At 41.8% G+C, this 17381-nt stretch overlaps 1 protein-coding gene across 2 annotated transcripts in view; it reads right to left on the reverse strand.

The window, feature by feature from the left end:
- The window catches only part of TMTC2 (transmembrane O-mannosyltransferase targeting cadherins 2), a 330806-nt gene extending 314465 nt beyond the window's left edge, over positions 1-16341 (reverse strand). For both annotated transcript variants that reach the window (XM_067559871.1, XM_067559869.1), the window contains exon 1: positions 15834-16341. In XM_067559871.1, the coding sequence (XP_067415972.1) occupies positions 15834-15916 (83 nt within the window). In that variant the 5' untranslated portion in view covers positions 15917-16341. The remainder of the gene's footprint in view (positions 1-15833) is intronic.
- Positions 16342-17381: the final 1040 nt, after the last annotated feature.

Raw genomic sequence — 17381 nt, forward strand, 5'->3', positions numbered from 1 at the left:
TGAACTCTTAATTAAGTCAGAGATGACCAGGTTTTCAGGAATGGAACTAAGATTGAGCTTTGTCCAACATTAGGTGTGCACAGACGCGACAAGAATTCTGGGAAAGGGTGAGGAGAAAAAGTGAGAAACTTATAGACATCACAGTACTCCTTACCTGGTAAGCTCTGTAATATCCCGATCAGAGGCTAACATAGCTCATTTTGTTGGCTAAGTCAAAGTTTCATGGGTTGGGTTATTTTAATGTTTCAAAACTTTCAAATTGATGCTGTTAGACCAATCAGCCACTTTGCTTTTAACAGGGAGAGCCACCTCCCAGCACATTGTATGTAAATGCTTTGAAAGCACTTTGTCATCTGAAGAGAGAGATTCTGACAGAATGCCTGACATTTAGAGCAATGGCTAAATAAATTAGGGCTAGTAGAATACAGACCACTACTCAGTTGTACAGAACGATGTACTGTTTACTGATTTCTAAGGGCTTATAAATATAGTCAGCTCAATTTCAGCTTAAACTTAATCACTTTTTAGGAAGCTTCCCCCTTTGCCATACACCCATCGGCTCTCTCTACTCCTCCACCCACTCCCCAATAACTGTATTGGTTAGTGCAGCTGATGCATTGGAAGTAGGGCTAAATGAACAAGAATGTCCATTATTATTACTGTAATCAATGCTTTATTTATATTACTGGAAGCAGCCCGGGCAGGACCAGGGTTCTTTTGCCTTTGTGCTAGGCTAGTATTTTACATGGTCTCTGTCCTAAAGAGCTAACCCTCCTAACGTGTGTCCTCTACCCCTGGTCAAAGAGTTGGTGTAACCAGTGAGATTTCAGGGTGGTCTTGTACTATAAACCATTTGATATTCTGTTGCCTCTTGTCTGGCAACATACAATATCTTATGGGACTATTTCTGCACCCTTTGTCATTTTGAGTGGATCTTAGTCCATGAGAAGTCAGGAGGTGGCAGGTAAAGCCAACTATAAACCTAGAGAAAACAGATGCATGAGACTGCACCACCACACGTACCTCTTTTCCTCACCATACCATGCAATATGCACAAATATAGTCAAAGTCTGCCATTTTTACTCATGCTAAGTAGTATTTTGCTCCACACATTACCATTTCCCCCAAGTTTACTTTTCTAACCCTAAAGGTGCCATGCAAAGTGCTCTCAGAACACTTCTTTAACAGAAATGCTCAACCTTCAGTCCCACTCTGTTACTTAGTGAACAGCTGTCTTTATGCCTCCTCCCGGCACTAGGAAGGTATAATGTAAGTTATACTCATAAGACGTATAGTTCAAGTTACATTAGAGTTGGAGAAAATTACTCACTCAACAACCTGATCTTAATCCCAGTGATGGCCAAAAATTCCAACATATTCTGAGTTTGGTAAGCAAGAAGTTTTATATCATTTAGTTCCTATATATTTTCCCTGTGTATAACATTTTTACTTGCATATTTTTCAGCCATTTTACTCATTTAGAGTCTAATTCTGAGAAGTGTTTGGCTCCCTCAGTCCCACAGATTTCAAAGTTGAAAGTTCAACCTTAACACTTGTGCTGTAATATGCACTAGCTCTCTTATGCCATTATAAATTTGCCAGTTATACAATATATGAAGTACTACAAACTGCAATTTCTTAATCTATCCTATCTATAATAAGATCTAGTACAATACTCCTCACCAATATCTACAAATTTTAGTCTCCAGGAGATGTACAGAACAAGAAAGGAATCCACTTAGTAGTTTTAAATATTACATGTAGTGTGAAAGTTTTGGAAACTGTGCACAATAGTATCCTGCATGAAGCTATTACAGTACGGCCTTTCTAGTTATTTAGATCAAGCTCACAGTGGTATCTGCAGATCTGTACTACTCACCAATTCTCCTTAGACGAGTTTTCTCCCTAAAAGCTAACCCTGCGAATGCACTCAAAGTTCCATTACAGTGTGAAGAACCACAACACATTCACATTTCTTGAGCGATGAACTGACTTTCTTACACATTTAGAGTCAGATATTAAGGCCAGAAGGGACCACCAGATCTTCTAGACTGATCCCCTTTATCTCACGAGCCACCAACACCATCCAACACCCGCACACTAAACCCAACCCATTTCCAAGTCAGCCAGTCAGAATGCCAATAAATAGAATGTATATCTAAGTATTGGACAAGAGCACTACAGGGTTGATGTGCCTGCTTAGTATGTACGTCTATATTATCCTCATTTTACAGATGGGGAAAACAGGCAAAAGAGATGAAGCAACTTGCCTTGGAGGCACCGCAGGCTAGTGGATTAGGCACAGACCAGGCAACCGAGAGAAGTAGTATCCCAAACACACAGACTCCTTTTATACAGGATCCCATCCAGGAATGCTGGAAGAACCAGCTGCAAGCGGAAGAGCATACTAGGAAAGGATCTTATGTAAAGAATGAGACTGGAATATTTAGAAAAGATAAAAGGACTGCCAGAGGGCTTCCTGCATAGTTGCCTTCACAAATATATCATACCTTAGCCAACTGATTGTTTTTGGCCATAGATTTCTACTTTTTTTATTAACGTGTCTAAACTGAAGGTTATTTTTTTCATTTTAGGAAAAGCCTCCAACTGGTCTTTTAATTTCTAGAACCAGCTTGCTGCCTTTATACTTTTAATCCTTTTTTATTGTTTTAACGCTATTTGTGGGACATGAAGCTCCAGCTATTTTAAGATAACCATGCAATGCCAGTGAATGTCCATAGTGAATGTCTGCAAGCCTACTGGTTCAACTCAACTAAAATAATGAGGTTAAGAGTTAGAGAGAACACAGCTGATAGCAATATGTTTGTACATGTTGAAATCTAAAGAAGGGGCATATCCAGAGATATACTGAGCTGTATCATCAGAGGTGATGGTAATGTGGGTAAACTGACTATGGGAAAGGAAAAAATAAAAGGCAACTGCCATTAAGCCCCCTTTCCTCAAGACTCAAAAAGATATTATTTATATTACATTAGCACTTAGAGACCCTTGACTACACTAGTCTATCCACTATACATACACATGTTAATGGCTGGTCTACACTAGAAAACTAGATCAATACAGCTATGTCACTCAGGGGTATGAAAAATCCACACTCCTGAGTGACACAGGTAAAAAAAAAAGTGAGTTTTGGGGTTTCTAATGTTCTGAATGATTATGATATACAGGATGAATAATTCAGAGTGAAGTGGGGTTCCCCATACAGTGCCTTTTCATATAAAGCATACAAAATGCATTCAGGTACACCAGTGTTACAAATAAGCTATAAATAACTATTCTTTTATGAAGCACTAACTGCTTCACATAAAAATACCATATTGCCTGATTCAATTTTTTCAGCATTGTCTTAGCACTGTATTTCTTGCAAATTTCATTGCAGGCATCCAAGCAGCATTTAGAGGATATTTTTATTTTGTATTTATTTATTTTGCCACTAGAAAAAATTTGTCTTTGATCTGAATGAAGATTTATTTTGGGTAGGGGGGAGGGGTTTTTTTTAAATATAAACACTGTAAAAGATCAGCAAGTTTAGCTAGAGAACAATTAATTGCTCAAATGAAAAACAAACACTTTCCGCCTGACATTAACTTTTGTGAAATGAACACCTCCTACCCCAAAAATATAACCTTTAAAAGTTTCCTCATGGGCAAGTATATAAATTGAGACTTAAGACCAATGTTATCAAGAGTCATCTGTAATTATTAATTAGTATTATTATTCCTATTAAAGCCCTGATCCTGCAATTTGATCCACAGTCAGATGCCTGAGCCAATGTGAGCCCCACCAGAATCCAACCACTCAGACCATATGGTAGGATCAGAGCCTAAATAAATGTTTATGACCTTTATCTATGACAAGGATCTTAAATTGTAATAGATGATTTTCCAGACCAAACCAAAACTTAGAAGTCAGACCATGTATATGAAAATAAATTTACAGTGGTGGGTTTGGGGGTGGTTGGTTTTTTTGGTTTGGTTTTGGGGTTTGTTTGTTTGTTTGTTTTGGGGGGGGGGGCGCAGAAGGGGCATTTTCTGAGAGGCAGCACAGAATGGTGAACCAAACACAGAAGTAGGAACCAGAGCTCCAGTTCTGCCTCTGTCACTACTTTCAGGGACTCACCCAAGGCCACACAGCTAACTGTCTACTGGTGAAATCCTGGCCCTATTCAAGTCATTAGCAAAATCCCCATCCCCCATCCTTCAATGGGACCAGGTTTTCACCTAAAATCTCTTATCTGAGAGATTAATTCTTCAGCAGTGTTAGGAGGGGGGAGATCTGTGAGGGTATGTCTATGTTACAAGCGTTACAGTGGCACTGCTGCAGCACTCAAGAAACAGCAGTTAGGAAAACAAATTTTAATCATCAATGAGACAACCCCAATACGAATGCATTGAGAGAAAATTAAAATCTCACTAAAGCCATTTTTACTATGATTTCAGAATAGAATTGCACTTTTAAAGTACATATTCATTTCCCAGATCCAATGCAACAGAAGGACCAATTAGTCCCAAATTTAACTTGTCGCAGCCCTTGGGTGGTGTTATAGTGCATATGCCATGTGCCCAATTTGGTTTTATGATACCATCAAAGGTTTCAAGTATGCACAGGAGCAGGTTGCAGAAAGAAAGATGATATGGTGTAGAACAGTCTGAAGGCACATGTGTAGGGCAGTTTAAGAAGCAGTTTTCCTCAAGTGTTTGTGCAGCAGCGTACTATTCATTGTGCTGGTTTGTTGTGTTTGAGTCAGTGGTATCACCTTCTAGTGGCTGGGCCCACATACCGTGAAAGGATCTCCTGTTGCCACCAGTTAAGTGACAGCACTCCAAACACGAGGGGGGAGGGGGGGGAACAGGAACATTCGATGCCCTCCTATAGGACTCCAAGGGTATGCCTACACAGCAAAGAAAGACCCCTGGCTGGCCCGGGCCAGCCAGCTCGGCCTTATGGGACTTGGGCTACCAGGCTGTTACATTTCAGCATAGACTTCCAGGCTAAGACTGGAGCCCGGGTTTTAGAACGCTGCAGCTAGGAGGGTTCCAGAGCCCAGGCTCCAGCCCGGAAGTCTATACAGCAATGAAAGAGCCCCACAGCCTACAAGCCAGAGTCAGCTGGCATGGGCCAACTGCAAGGGTTTTTTTTGTTTTTGTTTTTTGCTGTTTACTCTAGGGTGACCAGATAGTAAGTGTGAAAAAAATCAGGGTTGGGGTGAGTGGTAATAGACACCTATATAAGAAAAAGTCCCAAATATTAGAATTATCCCTATAAAATCAGGACATCTGATCACCCAAGTGTAGACATACAACAAAAGACCAGGGCCAAGATTTTCAAAAGTAGTTAGTTATTTTGTCTGCTTGATTTTCAGCGAGTTTCGGGGGAGGGGGGGGAAGAGAGAATCAGGCCTCCTTAAGATGTCAAGTTGGGCACCCAAATTCACTAGTCAGTCAGTTTTGAAATATTGGTTCAAGTTCCTAATTCCAAACCTCTCTCCCCCCCCTTGCCACGACGTGTGTTTTATCTCATAACAACTTAACAAATCCATGCCTGCAGATGAGACAAATAGCTAATCTGCCAAATACACTTACATGCTTGAAAATTATGATGAAATTATGAAAAGGCACAGTCTAAGAACACAATAGAACAAAAACAAAGTACACTTTGGCAGAACCACACCTAATATATTTGAAGTCAACACTATGCTGGAGGGTAGTGATAGGAAACAGAAACTACTACTATCACACTTTAATGGTTCTAAAATAAGAGATAGATCTGAACAGGGTTTAATTATGCTTAGGACACTAGTCAGTGACAGGTATAGAGGAAGTATTACCTAACTCCCAATAAACAACTTCAGCTTTGTTATCCCTTTTGCATGGATGGTTGGTGGAAGGACTATGGACCTGATCCAAATTCCATTAGTGTCAATGAGAGTCTTTCCATTCACTTTAATGAGATCTGGATCAGGCCAAGAAAGTGTTTATTTGAGAGACAGATGAGGAGAATGCTTTTGAAAAAGGTAAGGCTGTTGCCTGATCTTATCAATTATATTTTAAATCCCAATTAGCATTCTATGGTTTGGCAGGGTTCTGCCTCATGACCAGACCCAGAAATATTGAAGTTATAATGAGGACCTCAGTGTGCATGAATGAGATTTTCATTTAGGAAAGGCATTCCATCCTTGTAATATTTTTATCAGCACAGTTAGCAAAATAACAACACTCCAACCCAGCAAAACAGAGAGAATATAAGATGGTAATACCATCCCGCATTTGAGCATCCATACATTTAGACCATCCCCTTGTAGAAAAACCTGACATGTTTGTGATCATCTTCATCCTCCTCCTCACTATCATAACCACTGCCACTGGCAGTCATAATGGTGTCTCCAAAGACACACAAGGCTGGGATACAACTTTTACAATGTGTAATGTTGACACCTACAATGCCTAATGTATATTCAGTACAGGTTTCTACTCTTTTTCCTTATCTGTATTTCCTCACCCTAGTAATGTTGGGGTGCCTTTCTCCCATAGGTTACTAGACCTTTTATCTCAAATTCATTAGCATATACATCAATTAGTTATCATGGCACTCTTGTAGTCAGACATCTGCTGATGTTTCTAACTTAAAATATCTTAAGCTGATAGGTAACCACATCATTCCACCATCCTAAAACCACTTACTATGCAGTTTTAATAAATAAATTTCAGAAAAAGAGAAACATTTCTTAGCGCTTGTTGCTGCAATCATCTAGAATCCCAGACAGTGGGACTCTAATGATCTTTTTGATGCCTAGCTAAATAAACAGTATAATTTTGATACAGAGCTTAAGTGCTATTTCAGAGAGTGACAAATGAGTAATGCTTCTGTATGGAAGTAGGTGCTTACGTTAGCCACTCTGTGAAGATGACATCTCAGATCTGACATGGATATAGGGCTTATAATTATGGTATTTTTGTTTGCCATTCTTTTGTTGCTCTCTTACCAAGTTAGCACTGTACTAGCCAATTGAAGTGAGAGTACTTAAGAGTTAAAGCCACACAAGATTCTCCTCACCACAACTGCCAAGATTTACATTGTCTAATTTAGAAAGCGAAGGACTTTTGTAAACTTGTAGTGCTGAGGACAGGAGACAAGATTGTCTCCTCTCTCTTGAGTTGTCGGTCAAAAGCTCAAGCTTCCTTTTGTCTATTGACAGATCTATGAATAAAAAGGGGGATTCCCACAGGCCAGCCCAGTTGCGTAGTGGCAATGCAATGTACTGCCATGCGGAAAATCCTTGTTCAATTGGCTGTCAGTCTCTGGCTTCCTGGACCAGCTGGAACTGGGAGCATTCCTGAAGCAATGTTCTTAGTTCCTGGGGAGGAGGTAGTGCTTTGAGTCACTCAACGGTGACCCTTTCAGATGAATTAAGGAGCCACATAGACTGGTTTCAAAGGGAGATTCATCCAGTTCTCTGCTAAAAGGGCAGATGCCAAAACATGAGGTCTCACGTTTAAGGTATAATGGAGAAAACTTTTAAAGTGGGCAGCAAAGAAAAGTCCTATATTTTATTTTACTGTAATCATATATTCTATTCTATTATACACACACACACACACACTCACTTTTAGATATTATACTGAATTTGTAAGGTTCTTAAAACATGAATATGAGCCATTTGTTGTAAAGCCACTGAAGAGCAAATAAACTGGAAATATGGAACTCAGTCAAAATTAATAGTTTAGATGCTAGAAAACAATAAACAAATGGCAAGAACTGAGAATACAATGTTCGGAATGACCACAGAGGTGGTGAGTGAAAACTAAGAGAAAATACTCAGCATTTACAGGGTGATTTATGACCATTAAACTAATCATCCTGCCAATTAGAAACAAGTTACAGATGGGAAAACTAAGATAGAAAGTTTAAGTAACCTGCAAATGGCCACAGGAAGATGTCGGAGCCGGGATTAGAATTCAGGATCTCCTCATTAATTTTCCTCCTCTCTGAAATGGAAAGTAACAGGAGAACCTGGAGTACAGTGAATACAGATAACAGATATATTCAATAGCAGTCACAATTAAGAAGCAAGGAGTACTCAATGGTTTTGTTGGATTTTAAGGGTAGCTTTGGTCCATGTGTAAAACAAAAAGCAGTAATAGATTACTGAGATCCTTCATATGAGTGCCAGGTCTGCTTGTTCCTACAGTCTGCCAACCCTACAATCCTCAGTGTTGCTTTATCCTAATAAGCTACACATATATGAGATCAGACAGGAGTAGCAGCATCTTAGTCACTACATCAAATATGCTGAAGCATCAACAGAAGGCACAGTGATACCATTTGTCAGCTCAACCATTTTTTAATTAAACATGCTGCAACCTGTATAGGTACCGCCTGATCCATTCTCAAGCATGAAAAACTGAAAACAGAACTTTCTTTAACCCTAAAGGACCATGTAAGAATCAAACAAACATGACCTGAGAACCTGAACTGTTAGAGGTGGACTGAAACCCTGCAGTACTGCATAGCGTCTTGTCGGCATAAACAGCTCTACTACAGAATATGCTCAGATCTTTGAGGGCAGGTAAGTAGAATACATGTGACCATCATGCAGGTCAAGAAAGCACAAGCAATTCAAAAAGTTGCCAAACCTCAAAGGCCAGCAACAGAGATCAACAATCAAGAAGCATTCCAAAAACCACCTCAACAAGCTAGAGGCCAGGATGTCCATAACCAAAAGATATAGGACAACCAATATAAAATTTGAGACTCCAGATAGAATGCCTGTATCTTTTAATCTACCACTACTGGGGAAAAAAGTCAAAATGAAAAAAAATAAAAAGGTAACTTTTTATTTTTTAAAGCAGTGGTTGTCAACCAGGGGTACAAGTTCCCCTGAGGGTACACAGAGGTCTTCCACAGCGTACATCAACTCATCTAGATATTTGCCTAGTTTTACAGCAGGCTACATAAAAAGAACTAGCAAAATCAATTCAAACTAAAACTACATATGGACAATTACTTATTTGTACAGCTCTATATACTATTATATGGTAAGTATCTCACTGAAATATAAGTACAATATTTATAGTCCAATCAATTATTTTATAATTACATGTTAAAAATGAGAAAGTAAGCAATTTTGCAATAATAGTGTGCTGTGACACACTTGTATTTTTATGTCTGATTTTGTAAGCAAGTAGTTTTTAAGTGAGGTGGAACTTGAGGTACGCAAGACAAATCAGCCTCTTGAAAGGAGTACAGTAATCTGCTTTTTTAAAGAATAAAAATTCTGACAAATCTGTAAATGCATATAATGGAGAAATACAAAACTAATAGAAAAACTCACTGACCAAGCTAACACAGAAGAGTATTGAGTTTTAATGGGTGTGAGTATGCTTTAAGCAAATGCTGGACAAGTTAAATAAGTGAAAGAGCTTTCTCTGTGTTCAAAATTATTATTTCCTACCTGTAGTTTGACTGTATGTTTGTAACAATCTCCACCATAGGTCACCAAGACAATTGAACCTAGAGCTTCAGCAGCAAGCACATGGAAGCTAGAGGCATAATTCCATGAATCTGGAATCTTGCTCCACAAGCAACCTCAGAGACCCCAAAGTTAGAAGAGGCATAAAAGAGAAAGTCAAACCTCCAGGTGAGGAAGAAGAAGGGGCACAGGTAGTTCTAAATTAGAACTTCTTTCTTACAGATGTATCAGCTGTTCAAGAAATAGAATGGATTTCTGATCCTTATGAATGGCTTCCACTCTGGCAAGCTTCAAGCACTTGAAGTTAATACTCCATAAAGCACATTGAGCACACATGGAGAATGCAGGAGAAGCTAGATTACTTGAATTTGGGACTCTACCATGAGTGGGATGAGCTTCCTGAAGATGAGAGGTAACTACCCAATGACTACAATACAGAGAGTCTTATCAAATCTGGAAACAGGCAGTCATCCACCATGGACTAGATATGAGAGGCAGACTGTATTCATGCCTTACCTGATTTCAGGTTCTCAATAAATATACAGCAAATTTGCCTCTTATATTGTGATGTATAGGAATGCCAAACAGCAATTCACTTTCTGAGTCTATACCATGGCATCCCTACTAAAGAGTCATGGATGTCATTCTTCCTGGATGATGAATATCTAGATATGTTGCTTAATCAAAGATGACTCATTCAATGCATAGTGCTTGAAAACAAACAAAAAACATTAAGATAGAGCTCACTGTGTGTTAGCATTGGAAAATGGAATAATATGAGAAATGTTAACGTAATAGATTCATCAGGCTTCATGATCAGGTGTTCTGTTTGCTTGGTTGGTTTTAATTACACCACCTTAAAAATGGGTATCCTCCTTAGCTGAGATTATGCAGACATCTGTTCTGGAGTACATTCGCCTCTATCAATGTGTTAAAGGCCAGAGCGTCAAATAACTGCTATCATCATGACCATTTTAAATAAGCACATTTAGCGAGCTGAGCAGCAGGGAGAAGAAAAGGGGGCTAGGAAGATAAATTATATGACTCCCCCCTCTGTCTTAATCCCACTGTTGGAATCTGATAGGTTGCAGCCATTTGAGAATTATAGCAGCAGGAACCTCAGAGCTTCCAGAGGAGTGCATTAGAACTGAAAAATTAAGTGTAGATGACAAGGGCAAAGGGTTCTAAAAATCACAATTGTAAATTAATAATCCAATATACATAAAGATCAACTAAGAGACAGATGGCAAGCAATTTTCCCTTGTGCACTTATACTTGTCCTTCCAGTACATGTATTTGGGTCACTTGCTAGATTAAATCTCAAGTGGCAGTCCCAATAGAGGTGCTGTGCAACAGTGTATGGATTCAGCTTAATTTTAAATTGTACAATAGTTTCAGATTCAGAATAAATATCTTAAATGTGCAGAAGTTGGAGCATTAAGCAGATGTGGAAGAGAGCTGTTTGAAATCACTGCCCATCAACATGGCAGTTCAATTTGTGCTTACTAAACAGAATAGAGCATAAACTAAAAATGTGGTCCATTGCATTTTATTTGATTGAATAACCACCCTACGCAATAAAGGAAACATACCTTCTATCATGCATACAAATTGTTTTTTCCCCCAGGTGATTCATTCATAAAAAGGCTACCTCACAAAGAATTTTCTCCTCATGTAACTAATTCACTTTAACTTCTTGACTTATAAATCAAGATTGTAAAACTTGTGGACAGTGTGCAGTCTACATTTGTCTAAGATAACTATTGTAAATAAGGGTGAACAATGGAATTCCATCTGTCTATGCAAAAGAATGGCAAAAGACATCTGTTTAAACAAAAAATTGTAGATATTTCAAATGCACCAGTTTTGCAAATGGTCTACAGAATCACTTAATCACTTAAGGTCAAAAGATCACACTAGTTCTGTCCTTAAAGTGAGCCTTTCTTCAAGTATTTGGTAGAAGAGAAAAAACACTTCAATGGATGCGTTGTTTATGAAATGGTCACTGTAACTATGTATAACCTCAGGTGCCTGAAGCACTAAATCTTCGACACCCCAGCTGTACACTGACGACCTATCTTAGTTAGTACAAGTCACACCAAGGACTACAGCTTCAAAACAAAGCATCCAGTAGCCAGTTAAATAAAAACTGCAATTTAAGGTCCAGCACAAGTGGGCAAGCAAAAGCAATTGTGGAAGTGCATTAGTCTAATCGCAGCCATAGACATCTTCCCTGTCATACTAGTACATTTGAGTGCAATTCTCACTACCATGAATGAGAATTTCATGTGCATTGACTGGAAATTAGCCCCCTTAATCCGGCGAGAAACTTGATTTAACACATGGTAACAAACAGCAAGGAAATCTTCAACACAGCTCAGTCGTGGAAATTGCATTCCCCCAGCCCAGCTTTATCAGTTCCAACTGATTTTGCTCAGCTAAACCTTTGTTAACCAGCAATGTCAGCTCAATGTGGCATCACACAAACATTTTAGTATTATACACCCCACTTATCTTGTTCTTTCATATAATTTTCTTCCTATCTCCTAATGATCAACTAGTCAAAAAGGGATATAATGTGGAAAAAAATATTGATCTTGTTTTCTAGATGAAGAGAGTCTTTTTCCAAGTGATCTCAGGACACAGCTTAGAAACATCAAGACCCTTTAGGAAAATTACCATGGAGGGAAGGAAAAGAAATTTGTTTTTGTAAATTCTGAATGGATCATTTGAATTTTCTGGGATTAGAGAGGAATTTAAAAAACCGGTGAAGAGTGGGACTCCCTCCGATATATTGGCCCTGGGGTTTAGTTTCCACTATTTCATTCAAAGTTTTCAATACCCAATCTGAACCAAAAGAAAACCAACATGTGTTCATTCTCCTTATTAATGTTCCACAGACAAGTCTAGCTTTCAAGGACACTTCACATAAATTACATGGATTTATGATTAAAGGAAGGGATGTACAGATTTTCTTACTCTATTTCTTAACCAAAGACTTTAAATTCAATTTCAATTTAATTGGGTGAATGGAGTGTAAGCGGGGAGAAAGAAATATTGAGCCCTTTGATATAAAACAATAAAGCTTAGAATAAGTCAGTTTGTTATATCCCCATCGTGCACAGTTTTAGATATGGTGCCATGAACCCTCTAAAATATTTAGTTTTACCATAAGGAAATTGATTTTGCTATAAATAGTATTTACAATGCCTATTAATTTTAACCAACCTACATTAAAAAAAATACAGAAAGCAATTACAGATACCCTTTATATAGGAAGTTTGATCACTATATATATAGGAACAGAGTCTGATGTAATTTCAAAGTAGTGGAAAAGGAAACAGAAAAACTTATGGTAATATGCTGCCCCTGAAACAAACTTACACTTTCCAAGCTTAAATGCACAATCTTGATTCACTCAAAGTTAGAAGCATGATCCATCTACCACAGGGGTGCTGTGTCCTGCAGTTCCAACACTGACCTCCTTTTCTAGTGTTACATTTCAAGTAGGTTCCTGTAGGGCAGTGCCATTCTGCAATTACAGTTAAAAGACTATTTTAGGTCTGAGAATCCCACTTTTAAATATGTTGGTGAACTAGGAAAAGCTATTACTATCTTGCAACATTCGTTTTTCCTTTCCCTTTCAATATGGTAGTTCAGAATGTGCTAATTAGATGACCTACAGTACAGAACTGTCATTAATTGGAGTTCAGTGCACCCCAGTGAATAGCTGTGTTTTAGTTACAACTACTAGAAGCGTGTAATTTATTTAAAAGCTAAAGACAAACAAACCGTATTTTGGAATTTAATTTAAATCCTGTGAGTTTCATGTTAAGAGGATGCCATGTGATTATCTTTTCCATTCTTTCAGAGATAGTCTGCAATTAAACACCACTAATATTTTCTAATGGCATTAAGGCACAATTATAGTAAGATCAGAGACCTGGATCTCCACATCAATAATGTTAAGTAGTATTTCAAATGACATTGCAATCTCAGCTAATTTGAACTAGCCAGCAGAAGTAAAGGCTTACAACACGTCCTTAAACAACCCAGTTTTGCAACAAATGCTATTTAGGTTCACATAAATATTCCAATACTCCTAGCGTCAGTGTGTCAAAAAATTCCCCACTTTCACTTAAGCTAAATCAGACCTTACATTTCAAAATAAATGTGTTTTTTTCTTCTGGCATTAAAACAAACAAAAATTGCTGTATAAAACTGGAGGGCTGACAAACTAGAATATTTTAACTAGGGTACAGAACTTCTTCAAATATATGTAATTGACCTGAAGGATTAAAGTTTGAATGGTTACAGTCTGAAACTGTAACATAAATGTTCAGGGGCTAAGAGGCTGGATCATGCTTGAAACTTGGCATTCAGTTTTAGCATTATAGTAGCAACCCTCGAAAAAGGGGTTTATTCTGAAAACTGTGGTAGACCCTTAACTATAGCAGGTGCTATATGAGAAGAGAATGCAAAAAGCTATGGCAGGTGTCATGTGAAAGAGAATGCAAAAAAAATTCCAAATTCAATAATTAATTGATTCCAGTACAGAGACTATTTCCCAAGGCAATTGACTAATCAAAGCCAAAACGGATCCTTTCTCTTCCCATTAATGTGGTTGAAAGTTTGGAACAAGTTATCCCGCAATAGCTCTGCCTTTGTCTCCCCCTCCCCCCATATCTTGTCCTCTCACACACCCTAGTTTAATAAAAGCTCCAAAAGGTTAATTCCCTTTGACTTTGAAACTTTTTGTTGCCGATTTGTGTAATCTAAAAGGGCATATGAAACAAGAATCGCTGACCTATGACACATTTTAAGTTTGGTTTGGTCTAGGACTGGGACTCACTTTGGTGGCCAGTTACAACTAGATAGGATTCAAGCAACATCGCTCCACATAAAGCCATTCTGCTGAATCCCGGGCACCAGCTCCCCCTAACCCAGAGGACTGATTCACTTTCCAAAGCAAAGAGAGCTGATGAAAAGCTGTCAAAGTAAATCTATGCTCACTTTTTGGATAGTTCAATTTCAATAGAGCATGAAACACCCCAGGACGGTTAATAAGTTTAGCCAGGCGTGCTGTTCTCCCTAATATATTTTAATTATGCATCTGTTTTAATTGTAATAAGATTAAGTCACCGGAAAAGGCACAAATTGGAAGGTTCCCTAATTGCTCATGGAGCTTTTCATCAGTTTCTAAACACAAGTACATTTAGGAAAGAAATAGGTAGAGACACCAGCACAACCGTGACATTTTCCAGCAATCGATGCAGTTTCTTTGACAACACAGTTCAGGTCTCATTAGCTGCCCAAACTAACCCGAATGCAAAGGACAACTTCAAGCCCCAGGGACTTCATCTTTGCTAATTAGCATAAAGGAATGTTAGAACACACAAACTAAAGCTGCACAATGAAAATGAAAGCTAAATGCTTTCGGGAAGCGCCGCTCATCAGATCTTCAGAGGGCATTACACACACACCCCCAACGTGCATCTGCCATAAGTACAGTGCAAAGTTAAAGAAGCAGCGATCGTTATTCTACTAATATACTGATTGTGTGTCCGGGAACTGTCAAATGCTCCGGAAATCAGTGTGCCACGGAAACAGGAGGAATCATTGGAGGGTCGAGCTCTCTTACGGAGCCGGCCCATCCTTCCCAGTTACATCGTTTTAATGGTCGTTTGTTATAGTAAGCAACACACACACACGCGAGAGACGTGGAGCCACACACGGACACACACCATTCATGCAGTCAGCGCCCACCCAGCAGAGATTGCCGATCACAAAAACTTGAGCGCAGGCGAACAGCGGAGGAGGTGGCGAAATTGCAGAGAAAGTAGCAGTTCATTACGAAACCCAGCTCGCCGGCTGCCCCCTCCCACCCCTCTTTTGCACGGCTTTCTAGTCGCTATTCTTGCCGCTGCTACAGTCCCTGTTTAGAAGAAACAAACTCGAGCTGCACGAGTCATGACAGCGGGGCGCTTTGGGCACCGCGGGGCTGGTCTGTGGCAGGCAGAGCCCATGCTAACTAGGCAAAGCAGCAGCGAGGGATGCATTTAACTCTAAAGAGGCCGCTGTAGACGAAGGATCTGCCGGACCCATTCCATCAACAGGTGAGCGCGTCCCCCCACCCCCGCCAGCCAGGGAGCGCGGAGCGGAGCTGGGAAGGGAGCGGGGGTCAGCGCCCCGAGGGAGTGGAGCGCCGGGGGCTCCACGCGCGCAGAGCCGGCCCGGGCGTGCTGCGCTCTCCTGCCGGCTGCGCCCAAGTTGCTCTCAGCGCGCGCGCTGCCCTGGGGGCTCCCGGGCTGCGCGGCTTCCCCCCACCCCCCGCGCCACCTACCTGTCATCGTAGCAGAAATCCGCCCCCAGCGTGTTCAGATACAGGACGAGCCCCAGGGCGCCGCTCACCAACTCTGCGATCATCGCTCCTCCGCCGCCGCCGCTCCAACACCGGGGCAGCGGCAAAAAGCATCCACCCCACCTTCTTCCCCCTCGCCTCACTTCTTCCTCCCCGCCCCGCGCCGGCCACTGCACGGCTCCCCTCCGGCTGCAGTCCGGGATCAGCTCGGCGCGCCCCGCATCCCTCCGCGCCCTCGGGCGGCAGCAGCAGGAGCCGCGCGCTCCGCACCGGCGGCAGCCGCAGGTTTATTGTTCCCCCCTCTCCTCCTCCTCCTCCTCGCGGGTCTCCTTCGCCCCTTAACCCATGGCAGCTCGGGGAGCGGCCGCTGCTCTCCTCCTAGAGCCGCCCGGGCCCGTGCAGCGCCTCCAACCCACCGCTTCAGCCACTCGTCATTGGCTCCAGCCAAAGCCCCCCTAGTCGCTGCTCAACTGAGAGCCGCTGCCGAGGCTCTGGGAGCTCCCGCGTGGGGCTCTCCCCGAGGTCCCATCGCGCGTGCGTGTCACCCACCCCCTCCCCGGCCCGCCCCCTTCCCGCCTCTCTCTCCTCCCCCTCCAGCGCCAGCCCCGCCCCGCCCGCCCCTGGCTGGCTGCTCCTCCCCCCGCCCCCCTTCTTTCACCTTCAATTCCACACTGAGACCCGCTGGAACAACGAGGTCGCGGCTGGCAGCGAGCCCAGGGCCGCAGGGCCGCAGGGCGGGGGTCGGTCCAAGCAAGGGGAGAGGGAGAGGCGGAGGCTCGCTCCGCCGCTGGCTGCTGCACACGCTTGCCACGACTCTTTTTTTCCCCCTCCCCTCCCCAGCCTCAATCAGCTGGAAGCTCATCAAGAGGAAGGGAGGCTGAGCCGTTTGCGGGGGGCAAGAGGACGAGGATCCTTTTCATTTCCACCTGCCTGACTTGGGTCTTTTGTAATGCAGCCAGGAGACTGGGATCGCGGGTGCCCCGATCCAGATAACTTTCAGCGGCACGCTCTCCGCTTGTTGGGGAAGCCGTAATAAAGACCTAACAGAGACAAACCCTGCAACGATGATGGACCTTGACAAAGTAGCCCGAAAATCACAGGCTGTGCTTATGAAAGAATGAAATCTACACGGACCTGTGCCGGGGGGCGGGCGGCGGGCGTGGACATAACAAATTCGCTGCCCCGATAAACCCGGCGGTGGGAAGTAATGCCCTGAAACTCTCTTCAGCCCTTCCTGGGACATGGGGGCATGAAGACATTAAACGGGTTCGGGTCCATGAAGGGGTTTCTGACGCTGCCTCCGTTTTACACCAATCGCCCGTGTGAATGTGTTTCTCAAAGGGTTCCATGCAGTGGCACATCATGTGGTCCCTGAAGAGGGAGAAGCTGCGGCTCGAGCCGTATGCAATACATTGGGGAGCTTTTAACAAGTGTTCTCCGCCCGCCCCCCTATTATTATTTTACGCAGTTCTCTCCCGCCTCACGACGGATTCAGCACATTGAGACAGCTCCCAGAGGCAGCGCTTTAAG

Source organism: Emydura macquarii, unplaced genomic scaffold (genome assembly GCF_026122565.2).
Source record: "Emydura macquarii macquarii isolate MOO-44397 ecotype Brisbane River unplaced genomic scaffold, CSIRO-AGI_Emac_v2 contig_2205, whole genome shotgun sequence".
Classification (NCBI taxonomy): Eukaryota; Metazoa; Chordata; order Testudines; family Chelidae; genus Emydura; species Emydura macquarii.